Source organism: Gobio gobio, assembly GCF_949357685.1.
Source record: "Gobio gobio genome assembly, chromosome: 16".
Taxonomy (NCBI): domain Eukaryota; kingdom Metazoa; phylum Chordata; class Actinopteri; order Cypriniformes; family Gobionidae; genus Gobio; species Gobio gobio.
The window spans coordinates 4,784,839-4,805,658 of record NC_137109.1 but is presented as its reverse complement, the minus strand read 5'-3'; the positions used below and the strand labels follow the sequence as shown (position 1 = coordinate 4,805,658).

The following is a 20,820-nucleotide window of genomic DNA, read 5'->3' as shown; positions in this document are numbered from 1 at the left end:
TCCGTCCGTTCATCCATCTGTCCATCCATCCATCTTTCCATCCCTCCGTACATCTGTTCGTCTGTCCGTTCATCCATCCATCCATCCATCCGTCCATCCATCCGTCCATCCATCCATCCATCCATCCTTCCGTCTGTCCATCCATCCATCCTTGCATCCATCTTTCCGTTCATCCGTCCGTTCATCCATCCATCCATCCATCCATCTTTCCGTCCCTCCGTTCATCCGTCCGTTCATCCATCCATCCATCCATCCATCTTTCCGTCCCTCCGTTCATCCGTCCGTTCATCCATCTGTCCATCCATCCATCTTTCCATCCCTCCGTACATCTGTTCGTCTGTCCGTTCATCCATCCATCCATCCATCCGTCCATCCATCCGTCCATCCATCCATCCATCCTTCCGTCTGTCCATCCATCCATCCTTGCATCCATCTTTCCGTTCATCCGTCCGTTCATCCATCCATCCATCCATCCATCTTTCCGTCCCTCCGTTCATCCGTCCGTTCATCCATCCATCCATCCATCTTTCCGTCCCTCCGTTCATCCGTCCGTTCATCCGTCCGTTCATCCATCTTTCCATCCCTCCGTACATCTGTTCGTCTGTCCGTTCATCCATCCATCCATCCATCCATCCATCCATCTGTCTGTCCATCCACGTGTGTATCATGTGTGAAGCCAATAGTCAACACTAAATATTTAAATTTAAAGATTGGAGATTTTAATTGAGAAATTATAACATCTGTCTTGTACATATCACAACAAATCCTTTTTTGGCATCAAAATTCGAATCCTACTACGGCGAAGGCCTGGCTAATGAATATTAATTAAGTCACGCTGACGTTTAATTAACAGTCCTGGAGCGTCTAACGTAAATCATATTTTGTAATGATGTTAGTAGGACTATCCACTACTACCAGTGAACGCTTCATCTAGCCGAGCGGCGCGTTGCGTAATTAATATTCATGAGATAATCCTTGTCCGTGGTAGGATTGGTAAATTCCCAGTGGAGGGGAAACCCAATGAGCGCACCAGACGCTTCTGCGCATGCGCGGGCAGGAGAGCGCACCGAAAGTTTGAGAGTTTTTCTTCAGTCTCCCGAGTGTGTCAATGGGACTCCCGGCGTTTGGAAGCGTTTGGCGTCGGTTCACGTTCATAGACACGCGTGAGAAATCCCCACAGTGGACTGGGAACTCGTCTATAGCTAATTCATCTCGTTATAAATTGGATTACATCCGTAATGATACGAAGTAAAACGTAAGTAGTGTTTTATTTGTGTTTCTGCTGCACCTCTTTGAGTTAAAGTCCTGAGTTTGTACTGTTTGATTTCATTATCGAACAGTGTTTCTTTCCTTTCACATTTTAATTTGCAGAGATTTATTTTAATGCAACAAATTGTTGACACCAATTGTGTCCCATGTTTGGGAAATAACATGTTTCTGTTCTATCAGAATGATCTTATTTCCAAGATTTTATAAAGTAACAATGTGTTCAATAAGCAAACAATGTTTAAGTGGATTAACTGCAGAAACAACTTCCCAAGCCTTTCATAAAGTGACTCTTGAAGCTTTAATCTTTCTGTTGAGAAGCTCTGACATTATTTTGACATGCCGTTTGGATTATTTGCTCTTTTTTTTCCTCCTAATGTTTTTTTGTAAGAAAGTTTGATAGAGCGCGCTCAGGTGGTATAGAGGAGAAGTAATGCTCCGGGCGCGCGCTCGATCTGCAGAACTGCGCGTGCACATACAGACGCTCGGTGCGTGTCCGCGTTTCAGGATTAGATATAATACATAATATGTGGTTTGAGGCGCTATATAAAGTCGTGTTTTTGACGGCATGTCAAGTAAAGTTCAACTCCGTTTGTCGGTTCCAATTTATTTCGGTTTCACTTACATTAAGTTACTGATGTATACCGATTTATGAGTCATTGCGCTGTTAAAAACAGATAAATCAAGGACAATCAACGTGTATGTCTAAATCATTTCAACTTAAATCACAGTAAACTGACTTAAAACATGAGTTGAATCTTGTATAAGTTGTATTTGGAAATGAAAGCAGTTAAAGCAAAGTAAAAACATGATGTGTTGGGGCTTTTTGAGGTGACTGCACTGATGATGATAATTAAGTTCTTAAAGGGACAGTTCACCCCAAAATTCAAGTTCTGTCATTAAATACTCACCCTCATGTCGTTCCAAACCCGCAAGACTTTCATTAATCTTCAAAACACAAATGTTTTTGAGCTTTTTGGTTTTGAGTTTAAACCACTGGAGTCGCATGGATTACTTTAATGATGTTTTTACTAGTTGCGTATGTCAATGGAGGGTCCGAAAGCTCTCGGATTTCATCAAAAATATCTTTGTTTTTTGTATCTGTGTTCTGAAGATGAACAAACAAGGTTTGGAACGACATGAGGGTGATAATTAATGACAGAAATTACATTTTTGGGTAAACTAACCATCAAAATATACATCTAGCGATTGCCTTGCCAGTTGATAACTGGCCATTTTAAGCAGAAATAACTGTTTAAAAGCATCCCATGAAGTTGGTTGAGAGGAGTCACGATTTTGGGGCATCACTCCCATACTTTAATTTCCGTTCTATCATCGTTTTGATTGCTGTTAAAGGGTGGAAAATGAGGTTAGTATTTAGATTACAGCATGCTCATGTTTTTGGCAGCACAACGTCTTGTTTGCTCTGCCAGGAATCCCGAATCTGTGTCAGCTTCTCTTTTTCTCTTGTGTTATTGTCCTGTGGCCTCATTCGCATTCATTAACTGGACCGCAGGAAGGAACATCACGCAGGGTGTGTGTAGTACTAGATCCTCGGAGCGCAGGAGCTTCTCAGACGAGGAAGAAAACACGACGCGCTCACGTGCTGGGATCTCACAACACCTTGGACCCTTTAGAAAGTGTGACCTCAGGTTAAACACTTCGCTGAGGGGAAGCTCATGCTCATTACAGACACCCTCATGTTAATTGGGCGACAAGAGCTGCCAGGTGCCTGACCTCATAGGCTCACTTCGGGTCGCCCCATGGCTGTAAACAACCTCATTGTGTGTCGATCGGAGCTTGTGTGTTTAAAGCACGCAAGCGAGGGCGAATTGCATGATGTCATCTTATTACCGCGGTACTGTTTGATGATCGCGCTGGTTCTTGAAGCTTCGGTGTAACGTCCAGTATGGGGTCATTCTGTGTCAACTCAACAAGATGTCCCACGGCTAAAAATTTTGATTTTGATCATTTTTGGTCTGCTCAAAGAAATGCATAAATGAAGAAATCCAAAATATTAAATGTCACAGATTTGAGTAATCACTGTTTTGTAGAGGAGGGTTAAAATCACAATTTGCACCTGAGATCTGGAGCCAAATCACAGGGGTGTAAAGATGAATTTAGAAAGATGGCAGCATCATTATTTTATTTCCACACAGAGATTGGTAGATCTATTTCTGAAATCTGTTGACTTTATCAATCTGTGTCTCATTATATGCCAACGCTGACCGCTCAAACATGGGGAAAAGGCACTTCTTGTGGTGTTTTTCCTCAAGTTTGAGTGCCTGTAACTCCAGAAGTATTAAACATATCTTAATATCCTTTTAGATTCTGATTCTTAACTAACTTTTCTTTTGGTATCTTCATTTTAAAGGCCCTCGATGGTTCAATCCCAGAGATATGAGGATCTCAATGCGGCTCCATGAGTAAAATGGTCAATTGTGTACAATTTCATCTCAATTGGGTGGAACATTCCTGTCTGAGTGCCATAAATGATCTTTTTCCAAAGTTTGCGTGCCTGTAACTCTAAAAGTATTACATATATATGGATATCCTTCCAGATTTTAATTCTTAATAAACTTTTCTTATGAAATCTTCATTTTAAAGGCTCTCGATGGTTCAATCCCAGCGAAATGAGGATCTCAATGCGGCTCCATGAGTAAAATGGTCAATTGTACATGTTTTCAGTGGTCAAAAACCAAATGTGGTTCACTTTGCACAAAGCTTATACTTTTTTTCTTTTAAAGAGGAACATCTGAAGAACAAATAATGTTGAAACTAAAGAAATGTATCTCGTTTTTGTCTATCAACTCAATTGCGTGGAACATTCCTGTCTGAGTGCCATAAATGATCTTTTTCCAAAGTTTGCGTGCCTGTAACTCTAAAAGTATTACATATATATGGATATCCTTCCAGATTTTAATTCTTAATAAACTTTTCTTTTGAAATCTCAAGGCCCTATATGGTTCAATCCCAGAGATATGGGGATCTCAATGTGGCTCCATGTTCAAATAGTTGTATTTTACTCATTTTCCAATGGTCAAAAACCAAATGTGGTTCATTTTGCACACAGCGGATACTTATTGCATTTAAAGGGGAATGTCTGAAGAATAAATAATGTCAAGCTAATCTCGATTCCCTCCATTAAAACAATTGCATAAAACATTTGAGCTGGGGAAGTTTCCGTTATTGGGTTGATTTGACAAGGAAATACCCTGTAGGCATTGCGAGGAGGTTGGCTTTTGTTTTGACTTTTTGCATGATTTCTGGGTAGTAGAAATGGTTAAAATGTACATTGCCCGGCGAAAAAAAGTTGCTGTTTGGATTTAAATAGGCAAATGCTTAATTTATTGAAAGTCTTTGGGATGTGCTGGAGGAGACTTTACAGAGTGCTGGACTCTTGCATTGTCAATACAAGATCTGGACCAAAGATTGATGTACCTCTTGATTGGGGAAAAATATATATCTTGTATTGACAATGCAAGCACTGTGTCAAGTCTCCTCCACCTCCATCCCAAAGACTCTCAATGAAGGTCTGGACTTGTTGTTGTTGTTTCAGTCTGTCGTTCTTCTGTCCCACTGCAGATACACATCACAACCGTGAGGAGCTCGAGCGAGCGGATGCCATCGTTCTCCTGGACATTTATATAACTTCTGTCAATTGAAGTCCTTTAACTTTTCACGGAACATACTTTGATGACACCCAAGAACAGGAAGTGAGCTTCATGGCCACCGTCCCCGTCCCGCCACCACCGATCCCTCCGCCTCCGCCTCCGCCTCCACCTCCACCTCCTCCTGCCCCAGCCAGCGCTCTGACCCGCGCAGACTCTGGACGCAAACACCGGCTTCGCAATCTCAACTGGGAGCGCATCCCTAAAGAGCGCGTGGAGGGCCGTGAGAGTGTGTGGAGTGGCTCTCTGGATGAGGAACGGGAGCTTTCCATCGACCTCAGCTCTCTGGATGAGCTCTTTGGGCAAAAAGAGGGCGGAAAGCCAGACCGGGCCAGCGGCTTTCGGCGGAGTTTGCTGAGGTGCAGGTCTCCACAAGAGATGAGTGTGGACAAAGTAAGAGTAAGTTTGTTTTATTATCTGCCACACTGAAGAAGCTACACATGCTTCTCGCTAGAATACATATTTAGGGTCATGACTAGGGCTTGACATTAACACCCGCCAACACGCCAAATGTGTGTATATTACAGCAGTGACGTGTAACACAGTCACTTGCAAAATAGTGTTGTCAAAAATATAGATTTGACGCTTCCAATGCTCATTTCCCACTGAATAGACACTCGACACCAGCTGCTCTCTCTCTGACACACAAACCCTCCTCCTCCTCTCACTCACTTCATTTGCTCCGGATGAATATTGTTACTCATTCCTTCAGATTTTGTGCTCGCACCCAAAGTGTGACACACAAAGCTTCTCAGCTCTAAATTGAGCTCTTTTTCGCTGCTTATTGTGGTTAAACAGTCAAACACACACAATATGTCAAAATGCTGGTCTTGGTGAGTCTTCACGTAAACACAGTCAGTTCTGTTTTGAGTGAATGTGAACAGTTGAGAAAGAAAACAAATGTGTATCAGTGTAATGGGTCCGTGCGTCAGCTCTTAAAGTGACAGCAGCCTAATATTCCTGCTGACAAATTATGATAAAATGGTAAAAATATCAATTTGGCAGTTTTTCCACATTGTGTCTATTAAAATTGTGGCCAGTGAAAATGCGTTAGTGGCTAGTAACTTTGGAAAACCACTAGAAAACTAGTGACTGGAGAGCAAAAAAGTTAATGCCAAGGCCTGGTCATGACCATCAGGAACAGTTTTTAAAGGATGTTCTTGTGTTCAGCTGGAGAGAGCACAACAATGGAACAGATTCCAGGGTTTAACCCTTAAGGGTGCAGTGTGTAAATTTTAGCGCATCTAGAGGTGAAGTTGTGAATTGCACCTGTCCACCCCTCTCTTTCAAAGCACATAGAGAAGCTACGGTGGCCCACAGAGGACAAAGATGTGGTTGTCTGAGACAGCAGAGAGTAGCTAGCGCTCTGTAGAGAAGTTTGTCCCTTTAGGGCTACTGTAGAAACATGGCGGCACAAAATGGCGACTTCGCTGTAAAGGACTCGCGGTGTGTGTAGATAGAAATGGCTCATTCTAAGGTAATAAAAACATTTACGGTCTTTATACTCCACTGAAAACAGTTATGTGTAATATATTGCATTTCTGTCAATAGATCATCATAAATACTAAATACTGCACCTTTAAATGCAGGACTGTTTCGCCAATCAATATTACATATTCGGGTCTTTAGCAACACAGAACACGGATGGATCTCTTAATGTCGCAATAGTATAAAACTCTCCTGATATTTAATAACAACTTCAAAACAAAATGAAGCATATTTTTTTACCGTTTGTAGCTTGGGAGGGCTCAGTTTGAGCAGAAGTTTTACACCATCATCACTATCCTCATCAGAGCTCATTTCCCAGGACATTCAGCATCTGGCTCATATTCACCATCTCAAACATATTCTCAAAACTCATTTTCAATCTCTTCAATATATATATTTTGATGGCTGACAGCTTCTTCACCAGATCCACCATCAAGTGACACTAATATTTGACTGCGTTCAGCACTTGCTCTGAGCCAATTCAAGTGTTGCTGATGATTCTTCCTATTCTTTTGTTTTCTGCCTGCGATAACTATGAGTGAAACGTCACGTGGTCATTGTGTCTCAGACATCGCCACCTTGAGGAATAAAGGTGAAATTGCACTTATTGAGCGATTAGGGATTCAATTATCATTGCACAGAAAAAAAAATACTTACACTATTACACACTTCGGGTCATTAGTGACCCTGTATAATTTTTTTGTAGGAAATATTAATTAAAAAACCGGCATATAATGAATAGATTCAGGAGTACTAAGAAGGTTGATGTCTAATTTAAAAAAATGAATGAGGGGGAAGGTAGTGGATGACGTGACGGGTCAATAAATACCCGTGGTACTTGTTCAAGGGTTATCTTCAATCAATTATCATCTTAAGTTGACAGAAACGCAACGCTCATGGCTCAAGATGCTGAAAAAACAGCGAGATTCAATGCCAAAGAACCACATATACATGCTTTCATAGAATGACAATTCAAACAAATATCTGCACACTGCAAAAAATTCACAAAAAGTCCCCATATCTAAAAATTCTTGCATTTAAGAAGCATTTACTAGACAAGCAAAAGCTGTTGTCTTTTTTTGGGAAAAAATAACTAAAAATTTAGTGAGTTTTTGCTTAAAATAAGCTAAATAATCTCCATTTGAATTAATATTATTTTGCTTAACCCATTGGCAGATAATTTAACTTGTCTTGGGGGAAAATAACTCAATATTAAGTGCGTTTTTGCTTAAAATAAGACAATAATTTTTACTTGTCTAGTAAATGCTTCTTGTTTTAAGAATTTTATATTATACTAAGTAAGAACATTTTTTTTGCAGTGCAGTAATTGTCTTAATGGATTTCTTGCAAAACGTCACCTTGCTACTTTTGCTCAATGTATACGCTTTCTTAATAATCAACTATTGTCTTAATTTATTGTTGAAGGCAATGGTTTGTGAGCTGATTACCTTTTGTGTGTGTTTACAGGTTACACTACTTGACTCAAAACGCAGCATGAATGTTGGGATATTTCTGCGGCAGTTGAAAATGTAAGTTTTGGTTTAATTTTAACTAGTCATGGACAATACACATTGGCCAGGTCAATTAAAAGGACAATATTTGGCAAAAATAAGCTTTCCTTTTGAAATCTTAATTTTCAACGCCCTCGATGGTTCAATCCCAGAGATATGGGGATCTCAATGCGGCTCCATGTTCAAATAGGTGTATTTTACCCATTTTCCAATGGTCAAAAACCAAATGTGGTTCACTTTGCACACAGCGGACACTTATTATTGCATTTAAAGGGGAATGTCTGAAGAACAAATAATGTCAAGCTAATCTCGATTCCCTCCATTAAAACAATTGCATAAAACTTTTGAGCTGGGGAAGTTTCCGTAAATTGGGTTGATTTGACAAGGAATTACCCTGTAGGCATTGCAAGCAGGTTGGCTGTTGTTAAATGGCTTTGGATTTGTGACTTTTTGCATCAGAACCAGATTTCTGGGTAGTTGAAAAGTCACTTTTAGGTTAAAATATACATTGCCCGGCCAAAAACTTGACTCAAAATGCAGCATGAATGTTGGGATATTTCTGCGGCAGTTGAAAATGTAAGTTTTGGTTTAATTTGAACTAGTCATGGACAATATATATTGACCAGGTCAATGAAAATGGCAATATTTGAAGTAAATATTGTTTAAAATAAGATATATTGGCCACTCTGCTCTCGAGGTATTGTGTTGGCCATTTGAAAACGAAGGCAGTGATAAAGCCCCATTTGTTACAAACAGGAAATGAAGGTGTCCGAGAGGAAGTGTCTTAACACTTTAGACAGGCAGTAGCGGCAGGCTGTGTTTATTCTTGAGTCACTGATTGCCCTCAGACGGAGGGTGGATGTGTGAATCCCTGGGGGCAGATGACAAGTATTCAGAAGATGCCGTCCAATCAGAACAGCTGGGTTTGCCGGTCAGTGAAGGTGGTCAAAGGTCACACCTGCTTTGTGCCCAAACGAGCCGGGATGAGGAATGGAACCGGATCTCTGCAGCAACTTTTAAAAAATATGCTCTGAAATGTATCCATTTCAATTCAGGTGTTTCCAAAGAAACGTGCTCATAAATCATTATTCAGCCCTTTCAGTGCAATGGCCATTGTTTTATGAAAGAAAAAGGCTGGCGTTTTCATGTCGGCACTTGCTCTCTGAGTAAATGTATGGGTGCAGCAGTTCCCATTTGAGTTTGAAAAGCTCTTCCACGAGACTGATATCTGTCAGAACATGTGGAGAAATTACGGAGAAGTGCTCATGCAGACAAACACACTTCCCTGTGTGTGTAACCTCACATAAGTGCACACGTCTGAAGTGCAGGAGATTGAATTATACTCCGCGGTGGCCATGCCTTTTCATTATTTCATTTTGAACACCATGAAGAAACCACGAGAGCCTTCAATACTCTCTGACATTAACAATGTCATAAAAGTACAAAACATAAACTAGTTGGGTCTTGTAAACCTTTTTTTGAGATGTGTCAAACCCACAGCTGGTCTTTTGCTCATGTCCACATGTCCTTTCTTTCTTCTGGCTTGAGGAACAAAGTGAAACTGGATTGACCAGCATGACCTGTTTTCAGCAGGACCAGATGTCAAAATGATGCAGATTTGTTCAAACGAAAAATCATGTTTACAGTAATGCATTTATGGGGCACTGGAGAAATGTTAAAGGTGTGGTTGATTATGATATCACTTGTTTAACTGTAGTGAGTGTGTAGTGTCGCTGTTTGAGCATTAACAACATCTGCAAAGTTACGACGCTCAAAGTTTAAAGCAAAGGGAGATATTTTCTTTTACCGAAATCTCTTTTTAAGGACTACAGCAAACGCCTGGTAGGGACTACAACGAGTTAGTGACATCACTAAGCCTAAAATTTACATAAACCCTGCCCCCAGGAGCATGTGGAGAACAGGAAGAGTTGTTATAGTCGAGCTCAAGCTGTCGTCCGTCTCCAATTTATTGATACAGTACGAACACAAATGCAATAGCATGTCATAAATCAAGATGACAACATAAGCTATAACCGTAATTACACTAAACTATCCCTGTTCTCTCTTAATCAGCAGATATTCTCTGTGCATCTTACAACAGTTCCCACACCAGCGCTTTATAGATGATCATGACAGAATATGCAGAATATTAACTCAAACTCATCAACTATCCCTTCAGAAACGTCCTGTCTCATTCTACATGTTGTCTCTTCTTCTTGAGTCTCTCCATCAATGTCTGACTCCGGTTTGATCATAGGCTGAACAGTTTCTGATATTATCAGTGTGTGTGTGTGTGTGTGTGTGTGTGTGTGAGGTAATCAGAGCTGCTGACATGAGCTCTTGAAGCCCCGCCCTCTTCCTGAAAGGGGGCGGGGAACAGCAGCTCATTTGCATTTAAAGGAACAGACACAAAAACAGTGTATTTGCTCAGCCTCAAAAAGTGACAATTTTAACATGCTATAAACATGATCTGTGGGGTATTTTGAGCTCAAACTTTACATACACACTCATCAGAGACTTATTTTACATCTTGTAAAAAGGGGAATTATAGGATCCATGATTGGAGAGTGCATTTTTTTTGTCTAGGGGGGTCAGGATAAAAAAACAGAACCTTTGATTAGTCCAAGACAACTAAATGTGCTACAGATGGACAGAGAAAATGCTTGAAAGTGATGTAACGTTCAGTCGTTTCCTCTTCCCTCAGTGCTGTTGAGGAGATCGTGGAGGACGTGAGACGAGGAGCCGGAGAGCGTTACGGAGCTGAGAAACTCTCTGAACTCTGCAAGCTGTTACCTGATCATGAAGAGGTATCGTGTCTCTGTCTAACGCCACACTTCACAGAAACACACGTCTGTCCTTCCACATATTAGAGAGAGTTAGACGTGATGCTTCTCGTCACTCCACACAATCTCCAATCACAACACTGTATATTAAGTCGCTGTATTTCCTTTTCTCCAGGAGGCCAGGCTGAAAAAGTTCAGCGGTGACCGTGGTTTGCTGGCAGAGCCGGATCTCTTCATTCTCTTACTGGTGGAGTTACCCAGGTAAGAGTTCAGATCCAGTGTAAACACATCATGATGTCGATCACCGAGCGCTGATTAATCCTCATTATCACCAGCTTTCGCATGCGCCTGGACGTCATGATCCTCCAGCAGGAGTTTGACCCTGCGGTGACCTCTCTCTGTGTGGCGGCCAGATGTCTGCGGGAGGCGGCTCGAGGTAAATAGTCCGCCTACTTCCTCTCACTGGACCGGTTTGAAGCTGTCGCAGCTCTGAAAGCTTCAGCTCGCCTCCTAAACCAAGCTCACATGTGAGGCACAAAGTACCAGAGATCTTGTGCTTGGCCTTTTCTGGTGTTTTGATATCAGGGCTCCAGCTGGAGGGATTTAATTAAATTAATCAAATGAATACTATTGTTTTGCATTAGTAAGTGCTGTTACTAATAATATTACATGTTTGTTTGATTGTTTATTGGATATTTGATAGTAAAGCACTGAGCTTGAACTGAGATGCAGATAAAACTAACTTTAAATAACAACAGAAACGTGTTTTTATAGGGAAAGTATAAATATTCTACTCTTATTAAATTGTTCTTCTATAGTCTCACACTGAACTGACCGACAGCTTCAGTGATTTATAAAAGGAGCTCTTTACTTATTTTCTGTGTAATTCAGCCACAATTTGAAGACTTGTGACTTTGTGACTTTTGTCCATATATTAGGGAGTGGAAATGGCTAATAAGCCAATAAGAGCTCATCTGCCGCCATCTACTGGTTATAGTGGTCATTTCATGTCTTAAAATAAAAGTGTTTGTTTGCCACATTTTAAGTTTACATCTTTAAACATTGAGTTTTACGAATCATCACATTAAAAATAACATTAAAATGTGATATTTAGAGCTTTGAAGTGCTGTAAAAAGTGTGAAGCGCTTGAATTTCACTCTCAAAAGGTTGTACGAGCCCTGAGATGAATAACGTAAAAACATGTGACTATTTCTGCCACAATACCATGGTTACAGTTAAGTTTTACTTCACTTTTTACGTGTACGTGAGGGTCAGCGTGATGCGAATATAGAGCTGGGACAATAAAGTGATGCATCACTCGATTCTGAGATTTTCCGAAAGCATCGCTCTCTCGAATCGACGCTGAGCTTTAGTTTTTAACAGCAGATAGCACTCTTGGCTAGTTTGAAACCGCAGCGTTCAGCTGAGTCTGAGAATGTACTTGCACCTCAGAATGCTTTTATAAAACAAGCTTCATGTAAACAGCCCACTTTAACCTTTTTTAACTTTATGAATTATTATTTTATAGAAGGTTCAAGTGGTGTGTGTAAGGAATTGGAAGCAAGCAGAGCCAATATGGCAGTTTCTAAAGCACACAGTTCTTTCTGCTGTTAAAAACTAAGCTCGGAATCGATTCGAGAGAGAATCTCAAATCTCATTTCTCAAATCGCAATACATCAATTTACTCACTGGACCTCCCAGTGGTGTTGTGTAATCAGGATCGGCCTGCAAATAAGCCTGTTCTGTCTTAATATTTCCCTGCAAGCTGATAAACGGTCCACGCAGCGCAGCTCAACAACAGAAAAGCAGCTCTTATCAGTTGGGCAATGTGGTGGTGGCACCAGAGCGACCTCTAACAAACTTTAGTCGCACTAGCACAAAAAAAAGGGAACAAAATGCGACCAAGTCTGGAGCCCTGATATGATATCTAATGGTGTGAGTGGAAGCTGATGGAGGCTTTGATTGACGTGTCAGTGCTTGATGCTCGTGTGTTGTTTGTGCAGAGCTGCTGAGCTGCCCCGAGCTTCACTACATCCTGCGACTGGTGCTCAAGGCGGGAAACTACATGAACGCTGTGAGTCTTTGATCCGCCGCAGATCTGTTATGCTGCTTTTGATAAGCCATGTATGAAGTCAGTCTGAGGTCTCTTGTGCTCTCAGGGTGGTTACGCTGGGAATGCTGCTGGATTCAGGATTTCCTCTCTGCTCAAACTGGCCGACACCAAAGCCAACAAACCAGGCATGAACCTCCTCCATTTTGTTGCCATGGTAAGGCTTGCTCTCGTTATGCCACTTCACATGAAAAGAAACCACAAGATTATGTCATTATGATGGATGATCGTGATTTATTTTCTCTTTCTACAGGAAGCTGTGAAGAAGGATAAAGACTTGCTGATGTTTCCTAACCGCTTGAGTCACGTCGGTCCAGCTTCAAGGTCAGGACACAAACAAACTTTTTGAGAGTCTGAGGTAGGGCTGGGCGATATATCGTATGACATTGTTAAGCGCATCTCGTCAGTAAAGCCGGTTCCTTGATTAGTAGTAAATCGCCATCACCTGCTTTCAGATGGAGCGGCATTTACTACACACAGCTGTAGTTCACTGACAAGCTGAGCCATATCGCATTAATTATCCAGCAGCCATTTCACCCTGTAGCCCAAGACTGGTTTCCCACTGAAGCTAAGCAGGGCTGAGCCTGGTTAGTACCTGGATGGGAGACACAAACCAGGTGTTAGTGAGGCCAGCAGGGGGCGCTCACCCTGTGGTCTGTGTGGGTCTTAACGCCCCAGTATAGTGATGGGGACACTGCACTGTAACAAGCACCGTCCTTTGGATGAGACGTTAAACTGAGGTCCTGACTCTCTGTGGTCATTAAAAATACCAGGATGTCCTTCGATAAAGAGTAGGGGTGTAACTCCGGCATCCTGGCCAAAATTTGCCCCTTGGCCCCTGTCCATCATGGCCTCCTAATCATCCCCATATATATATATATATACGATTGGTATCATCCCTCAGTCTCCTCTCCAGCATTAAGCTGGTGTGTGGTGGGCGTACTGGCGTAATATGGCTGCCGTCGCATCATCCAGGTGGTGCTGCACATTGGTGGTGGTTGAGGAGATTCACCCCTTCTATGTAAAAGCGCTTTGAGTGAGTGCCTAGAAAAGCGCTATATCAATGTAATTAAATTATTATTATTATTAATTATCGCAGGCGATACGTCCGTGATAATTAATGCGATATGGCTCAGCTTGTCAGTGAACTACGGCTCTGTGTAGGAAATGCCGCTCCATCTGAAAGCAGGTGATTTACTACTAATCAAGGAACCGGCTTTACTGACGAGATGCGCTTAACAATGTCATGCGATATATCGCCCAGCCCTACTCTGAGGCCCTGTTTACAGCTGGTATTAAGATGCGTTTCTATCGGATCTCAAGTGGACGACTCTAAATACAGGTGTGAACGGGTCTGAAACGCTTGTCCTCTTTGGTCCACTTCCAGAGGTAGTTAAAAGCATTGCTTTCGTGGTGTATGTAATCCCACCTGTTCGAACGGGTCCGGGTCCGCCGGCATGACAGTCGGACGCTATAACATGGAGGCTAAAGCTGCAAACCCTAGTGTCAGTCACTAGAGCATCTCTTGAGATCAGGGGAATGAGGTTTACTCGCACAGCGACTACTAGCTGGCCTCCATTACATGTAGATGCTCATGTGGTCAAATGCGCTGGAACAGCCACTAAAGACCCACTACTCTCCGCCGACTGACCTGATGCGGAAACATTATGGGATGGGATTTAAAGGATTAGTTCACTTTTAAATAAACTTTTGCTGATCATTTACTCACCCCCAGTCATCCAAGATGTCCATGTCTTTCTTTCTGCAGTCGAAAAGAAATTAAGGTTTTGGATGAAAACATTCCAGGATTGTTCTCCATATAATGGACTTCAATGGGCTCCAAACGGTTCAAGGTCCAAATGACAGTTTCAGTGCAGCTTCAAAGGGCTTTAAACGACACCAAACGATGAATAAGGGTCTTATCTAGCCAAACCATCAGTTTCTGTGAGAAACCCAGCAGTATTTATGCTATTATTTTACCTCTTTTCAGACGAGCGTGATCATCTCTGAGCTCTGCCATAACTTCCGGCAAGTGAGGTCAAATTAGATCGTGGTCATAGATGTATATACGTAGATGCCTCATTAGCGACTGCACGGATCAGTAGAATGAGGCATCTACTATCGATATATTTATGACCACGATCTAATTTGACATGGGGGTGAGTAAATTATCAGCAAAAGTTTATTTAAAAGTGAACTAATCCTTTAAACTCTCACTGGAGACCCAAGTTTGGTTTGAAGATGAGAAACCCGAGCACAATGTTCTCTCTCCATTCCTGATGTCTAACACACACTCACAGCGTTCGGCTGCTCTTGTGTCTGTCAGAGAAGAAACTAAAGCTGATGCTCTCTGTGTGTTTCTCCTGCATCTCCGGGCGTTCATATGTAAATTAGGTGAGTTTATTTCATCCATTAGATGGAAAGATCTGGAAAAGCCCTTATATTTACCACCCATAGACTGAAGAAATCAGGACAGAAGTGACTGAAAGTGGACAAGAGATGATTAAACACCAGGTGTGAATGGGATGCATCTCCCTCATCTACTTGTGATCCGATCTGATTCGATAGGTGTAAACAGGGAAGAATATCATGAAGCCTGTCTGGGTCATATTTCACCCCAAAATACATTTAATGCAGAAAATAATGGTTTGTTGTGAAATCATTTTCATCAGCTTTACAGGACGTCATGTTAACGATCAGGTTGTTTTGTGGTCAGGTTGTCAGAAGAGTGTGTGCTGGAGGATCTTTCTCGACTACAAAGCCGAGTCTCTGAGCTCGGGGTCAGAGGTCAGGCGGATGCCGAACTCCAGCTGCAGACCAGGTCGTTTCTCCAGGTGTGTGTCAGTCCAGCTCATGCTCACAGACGCTCGTGTGTTCAGCCTGTAATCCCGCGTGTCTTCCTTCAGGTGGCGGAGGTGAGGCTGGAGGAAGCTCAGGATGAGCTGGAAAGCCTGCAGAAGAGCAGCAAGGCTCTGGTGGAGTTCTTCTGTGAGGACGACAAGACCTTCAAACTGGAGGAGGCCTGTCTGATCTTCCACGGGTTCTGCCATCGCTTCCAGAGAGCCGTGCGGGTGAGTGGCTCTTTACACACTAACCACCAAAAGCACATGCCTGAACCCAGAGCTGCAAGAATCTCAAAGTGTCATTACAAACACAAACACACACACACACACACACACACACACACACACACACACACACACACACACACACACACACACACACACACACACACACACACACACACACACACACACACACACACACACACACACACACACACACACACACACACACACACACACACACAGGTTAACTTTACATTTAGTGTAAATATGAGTGATAGCATCCACTAAACTGATGTTTAATGGTTGGATTGTTTGGTAATATTATTGATAATATAAATATGCTCTACTAACAACAGTAAAACTATGGAAGCTTGTGTCCACCACTGAATACAGAATAAAAAATGTTATTGCGACTTTTTTTCCCCCTCGCAATTCTGAATTTTTTTTTCTCACAATTCTCACTTTTTTCTTTCAGTTCAGAATTTTCTCGCAATTGACTCAATCCTGGATTTTTTTTCTTTCGCAATTCTGGATTTTTTTTTTTCATTTTGACTTTTACCTCACAATTCTAACTTTGTTTTTCTTGCAATTCTGAATTTGTTTTGTTTTCTCACAATTCTACATTTTCTTGCAATTTTGACTCAATTCTGGATTTTTTTTCTTGCAATTTTGACTTTTTTTCTTGCAATTCTGACTTTTTTTTCAGTTCAGAATTATCCCAATTTTGACTTTTTTTCCCGTTCAGAATTATCCCAATTTTGACTTTTTTTTCCGTTCAGAATTATCCCATTTCTGACTTTTTTTTCAGTTCAGAATTTTATCCCAATTTTGACTTTTCTCACAATTCAGAATTTTTCTTCTCACAATTCTAAATTTTCTTGCAATTTTGACTAAATTCTGGATTTTCTTTCTCACAATTTAGATTTTTTATCACTCAATTCTTATTTTTTTCGCAATTCTGAGATGTAAACTTGCAATTGCAAGGGAAAAAAAAGAGAATTTTGAGATGAAAGTCACCATTACCTTTTATACAAGGTTCTATATAAAAAAACTTCATTAAATCAGTAAATGCCAATCATATTTCAAGATTTTTCTTCCAATCAGAAGAACCATAATTTCAACCATACAGTCATTCAAATGCTAAATGTGAAATTTAAAATGTTTAATGTATAGCATCTTAAAAAAATATATTAAAAAGATACATATAATGTTAATAAAAGGCATGTTATTAGGCTAAAATAAAATGTAAAAGGCCAAATAAAGGCATGCATTTTACTTAATAAAATGTAATACTATCTCCATGAACAGTATGTGGTGATATACATTATATTTACTTGCATGTATTAAACATTTTTATACATGAAAAATCTTCCATGAACACTTTATTCACCCCATTCATTTTAGAAAAGAAGTTTACAATTCTGACTTGTTTCCTAACAGGAAAACACAGACAGGGAGTTACAAGAGCAGCGGCGCGTGGCACGCGAGCGAGAGAATGTGCAAAAGCGGCGTTCCCTGGCTCTGTGCACCGGCCTGGAAGCGGAGCGCGAATCGGACGAGCTGGAGCACGCGCTACAGAGGAGCTTAAGCTACACGGGCAGCCGCCGCAGCCTCCGCAGACTCTCTCAGTACTTCCTCCGCTCCAGTGAGAGGAACATCACACCTGACGTCCAACAGCAACCAAACTCAGCCCTCAGCAGAGACTCCGCGCTCACCAGACATTCACTGCATAAGAACGATGAGGACGAGCTCAAACAGGCTCCGTGTTTAAGCCTTCATGGAGATGCAATGGACTCCCCGAACACCATGAGAAGCAACTGTAGGTTGAACACAAGGACAGTCCCCAGAGATGACGCTTTTGTTGCTTTGGGACAAACAAGTATCGCGTCACATCAGCAGGGGGCAGTGAATGTCTTGCCGCTCACAGGACTATCCCCTAACAATGTTTTGAAAGTTGAGAAGCTGGTTCAAGACGCCTCTGAAAGGCTGACGCAGATGCCAGACGCCCCGGCGGATGCTGAGAAGAAGGATTGTGTAAGTGGCAAAGCGTCCCAAAGAGGAGCGGCACCACAGACGAACACTTCTTCATGGGTAAAAGCGACCCCGCCTGCTGAATCTAGTCCCCTTCTCTCTCAGGAGCCGTGCGGCGTCATTTACCCGCGCGTCGGAGAGACGCTGGAGTGCCACACACTAGTGAAGGGCCTGCGCTCCTACGAGAGTCTTTCGCCAACCGCGACACGACCAGCGACCAATCACTGCTCCAAGTGGAAGAAAGAGCGGGAAGCCGAGGAGCGAGATGGCGCAGGCTCGCCCCATGCGAAGGACGATTCGCGTCTGCTAAAGTCGCCCACGCGCGGACCGAGCAAAAGACATCTGGTACCCCGAGGAGCGCCGTCCAACTATAGCGGGATCCCAAGGGTGCCCACGAAGGCAGAGCCGACCCCGGCCGATAGCTTGTCAGCTAGTCGCGTATCGCGCACATCGCTAATGTCTCGCTTCACCAGTGTCCAAAATGAACTCAAGCGCAATAGCGGCGCGCGGCAGAAGGTAAACGCCCCGTCTGAAGCGGGGAAGCCGAAGGGTCACGCTCCGGAGAGGTCGAGGCAGGACGAGGACAAGCGGCGCGAGCAGTTTGTGAGGGGATCGCCACTTCGCGTGTCCAAACGGCTAGCGCCCAACTCCCCGGCTCCACACCCCATACACAGTCCCACCGCGGCTACGACCGCTAAGACAATCCGCACGGCCATCATAAGTGCAGCCAAAGCTAAGACAAGCAAGACCCCCGGCTCCAGAATCCCAGGCCCGAAGATTCCCAGACCCGCCGCCCAACCCATGTGGAGATAACACCCGGTTTCTTGAGCTCTCTTCGTGAGGCTCTACATAAAGGCGCCATTGATTCGGAGTGGACAGTCCACAGGCGCTGTAATGGATCCAAGAGGAGTGACCGCTACTTTCAGGTCACTGTGAGTTTCGCCTCTCGTTTCAGGACTGTCTCTACCTCTGAGTGCTCTGTGCAGGGAACAGCGCACATCGTGAGCTCCTGCCAGAGCCGCCTTTCAAAACGTGTGTTTTGTTTGCAACGTTAGACTGTCGAAGCGAATCGAGCTGGCCGCAGTAAACAAACACTCATGTGACCTCTGGTCCGGTTGGTTTTAACTCACCCGTTGATTCAGGACAGATTGACTTGCAGGTACAAAATGATGAGGCAAAACTAATATGTAATAATTCAAGATCCCAAAGCCTGTGTGATGAGGAGTTTTGTACATGTTGAGTTTCTTCGATGCACTTTACAGATGAGCGAGATCCAATGCTGGCAGGTCTCTGTGTTATTCTGCTGTACATGCGTGTGTGTGTGTGTGTGTCAAATGTTAAATTAACAGAATCAAAAACCTTTGTAATATTTGTATTTGTAAATAAGAATTTTGAAATAAAGGATGAATTGACTGTTCAGATATTGTGTTTCAATTCTGACTTTTCTTGTGAAAAAAAAAAATCTTGCAATTATACAAATTTTGGAATAAACCCTGAATTACCATGTTGTTAAGATTAAAATCTTTTCATGTTTTGGTAGCATGAGTTAAAACTGAGTTGCTGGCATGTTTTAACATGTTGTCAGCATGGTTTAGCATGTTGCTAGCATGTTTTAACTTGTTAGCAAGAATTAACACATTGCTAGCATTTTTTGCTAACATGATTTATCATGTTTACATTATTAACACATTGCTAGCATGTTTTAACACATTGCTAACATGTTGTTAGAATGATTAGCATGCTTCTAACATGATTTAACATGTTGCTTGCATGATTAGTATGTTTCTTACATGGTTCCGCATGATTTAGCACATTGCTAGTACATTTAGCACATTGCTAGCAAGAATTAACACATTGCTAGCATACTGTTAGCATGATTAGCATGCTTCTAACATGATTTAACATGTTGTTTGCATGATTTAACATGATTAGTATGTTTCTTACGTGTTTCTGCATGATTTAGCACATTGCTAGTAAATTTAGCACATTTCTATCATGTTTTAACACATTTCTAGCATTCTGTTAGCATGATTAGCATGCTTCTAACATGATTTAACATGTTGCTTGCATGATTTAGTATGTTTCTTGCGTGATTACGCATGATTTAACACATTGCTAGTACATTTAGCACATTGCTAGCAAGAATTAACACATTGCTAGCATACTGTTAGCGTGATTAGAATGCTTCTAACATGATTTAACATGTTAATTGCATGATTTAGCATGATTAGTATGTTTCTTACGTGTTTCTGCATGATTTAGCACATTGCTAGTAAATTTAGCACATTTCTATCATGTTTTAACACATTTCTAGCATTCTGTTAGCATGATTAGCATGCTTCTAACATGATTTAACATGTTGCTTGCATGATTTAGCATGATTAGTATGTTTCTCACGTGATTACGCATGATTTAACACATTGCTAGTACATTTAGCACATTGCTAGCAAGAATTAACACATTGCTAGCATACTGTTAGCGTGATTAGAATGCTTCTAACATGATTTAACATGTTGATTGCATGATTTAGCATGATTAGTATGTTTCTTACATGATTCTGCATGATTTAGCACGTTGCTAGTACATTTAGCACATTGCTAGCAAGAATTAACACATTGCTAGCATACTGTTAGCGTGATTAGAATGCTTCTAACATGATTTAACATGTTGATTGCATGATTTAGTATGTTTCTTACATGATTCTGCATGATTTAGCACGTTGCTAGTACATTTAGCACATTGCTTGCATGTTTCTAACATTTCTATGATAGCCGTCAGGCTTTGATAATGATAGACAGATTAAGTACTCTAGTCTTGTTGTTCAAAAGTTTTGACCCCCTCAATGAAAGTCTGAGACTTAGTTTTGATCGTCTGTTTAACGAAAATCGTAGC

The 20,820-nt window shown here is 41.8% G+C and overlaps 1 protein-coding gene across 2 annotated transcripts; it reads left to right on the top strand.

Annotated features, from left to right (window-relative positions):
* The first annotated feature begins 1,090 nt into the window (after nt 1-1,090).
* On the top strand, nt 1,091-19,348 carry fhdc2 (FH2 domain containing 2). Of its 2 annotated transcripts, none has more exons than XM_079839672.1 (12): nt 1,091-1,255; nt 4,852-5,330; nt 7,893-7,954; nt 10,641-10,743; nt 10,895-10,980; nt 11,055-11,155; nt 12,723-12,793; nt 12,879-12,986; nt 13,083-13,153; nt 15,546-15,663; nt 15,736-15,900; nt 17,338-19,348. In XM_079839672.1, the coding sequence occupies exons 2-12, from the start codon at nt 4,992-4,994 to the stop codon at nt 18,739-18,741; spliced, it is 2,628 nt and encodes an 875-aa protein (XP_079695798.1). In that variant the 5' UTR covers nt 1,091-1,255; nt 4,852-4,991; the 3' UTR covers nt 18,742-19,348. The 2 variants fall into 2 exon arrangements, with proteins under 2 accessions (XP_079695798.1, XP_079695797.1); XM_079839671.1 differs by having other exon boundaries at nt 4,852-5,336.
* The last annotated feature ends 1,472 nt before the right edge of the window (nt 19,349-20,820 follow it).

Excerpts from the sequence above, each read along its gene's own strand:
- fhdc2 (XM_079839671.1), top strand. The coding sequence starts at position 4,992 with ATGGCCACCGTCCCCGTCCCGCCACCACCGATCCCTCCGCCTCCGCCT. Across the intron at positions 7,955-10,640 it reads TTTCTGCGGCAGTTGAAAAT|TGCTGTTGAGGAGATCGTGG; the intron begins GTAAGTTTTGGT and ends CTCTTCCCTCAG. Across the intron at positions 10,981-11,054 it reads TTACTGGTGGAGTTACCCAG|CTTTCGCATGCGCCTGGACG; the intron begins GTAAGAGTTCAG and ends CATTATCACCAG.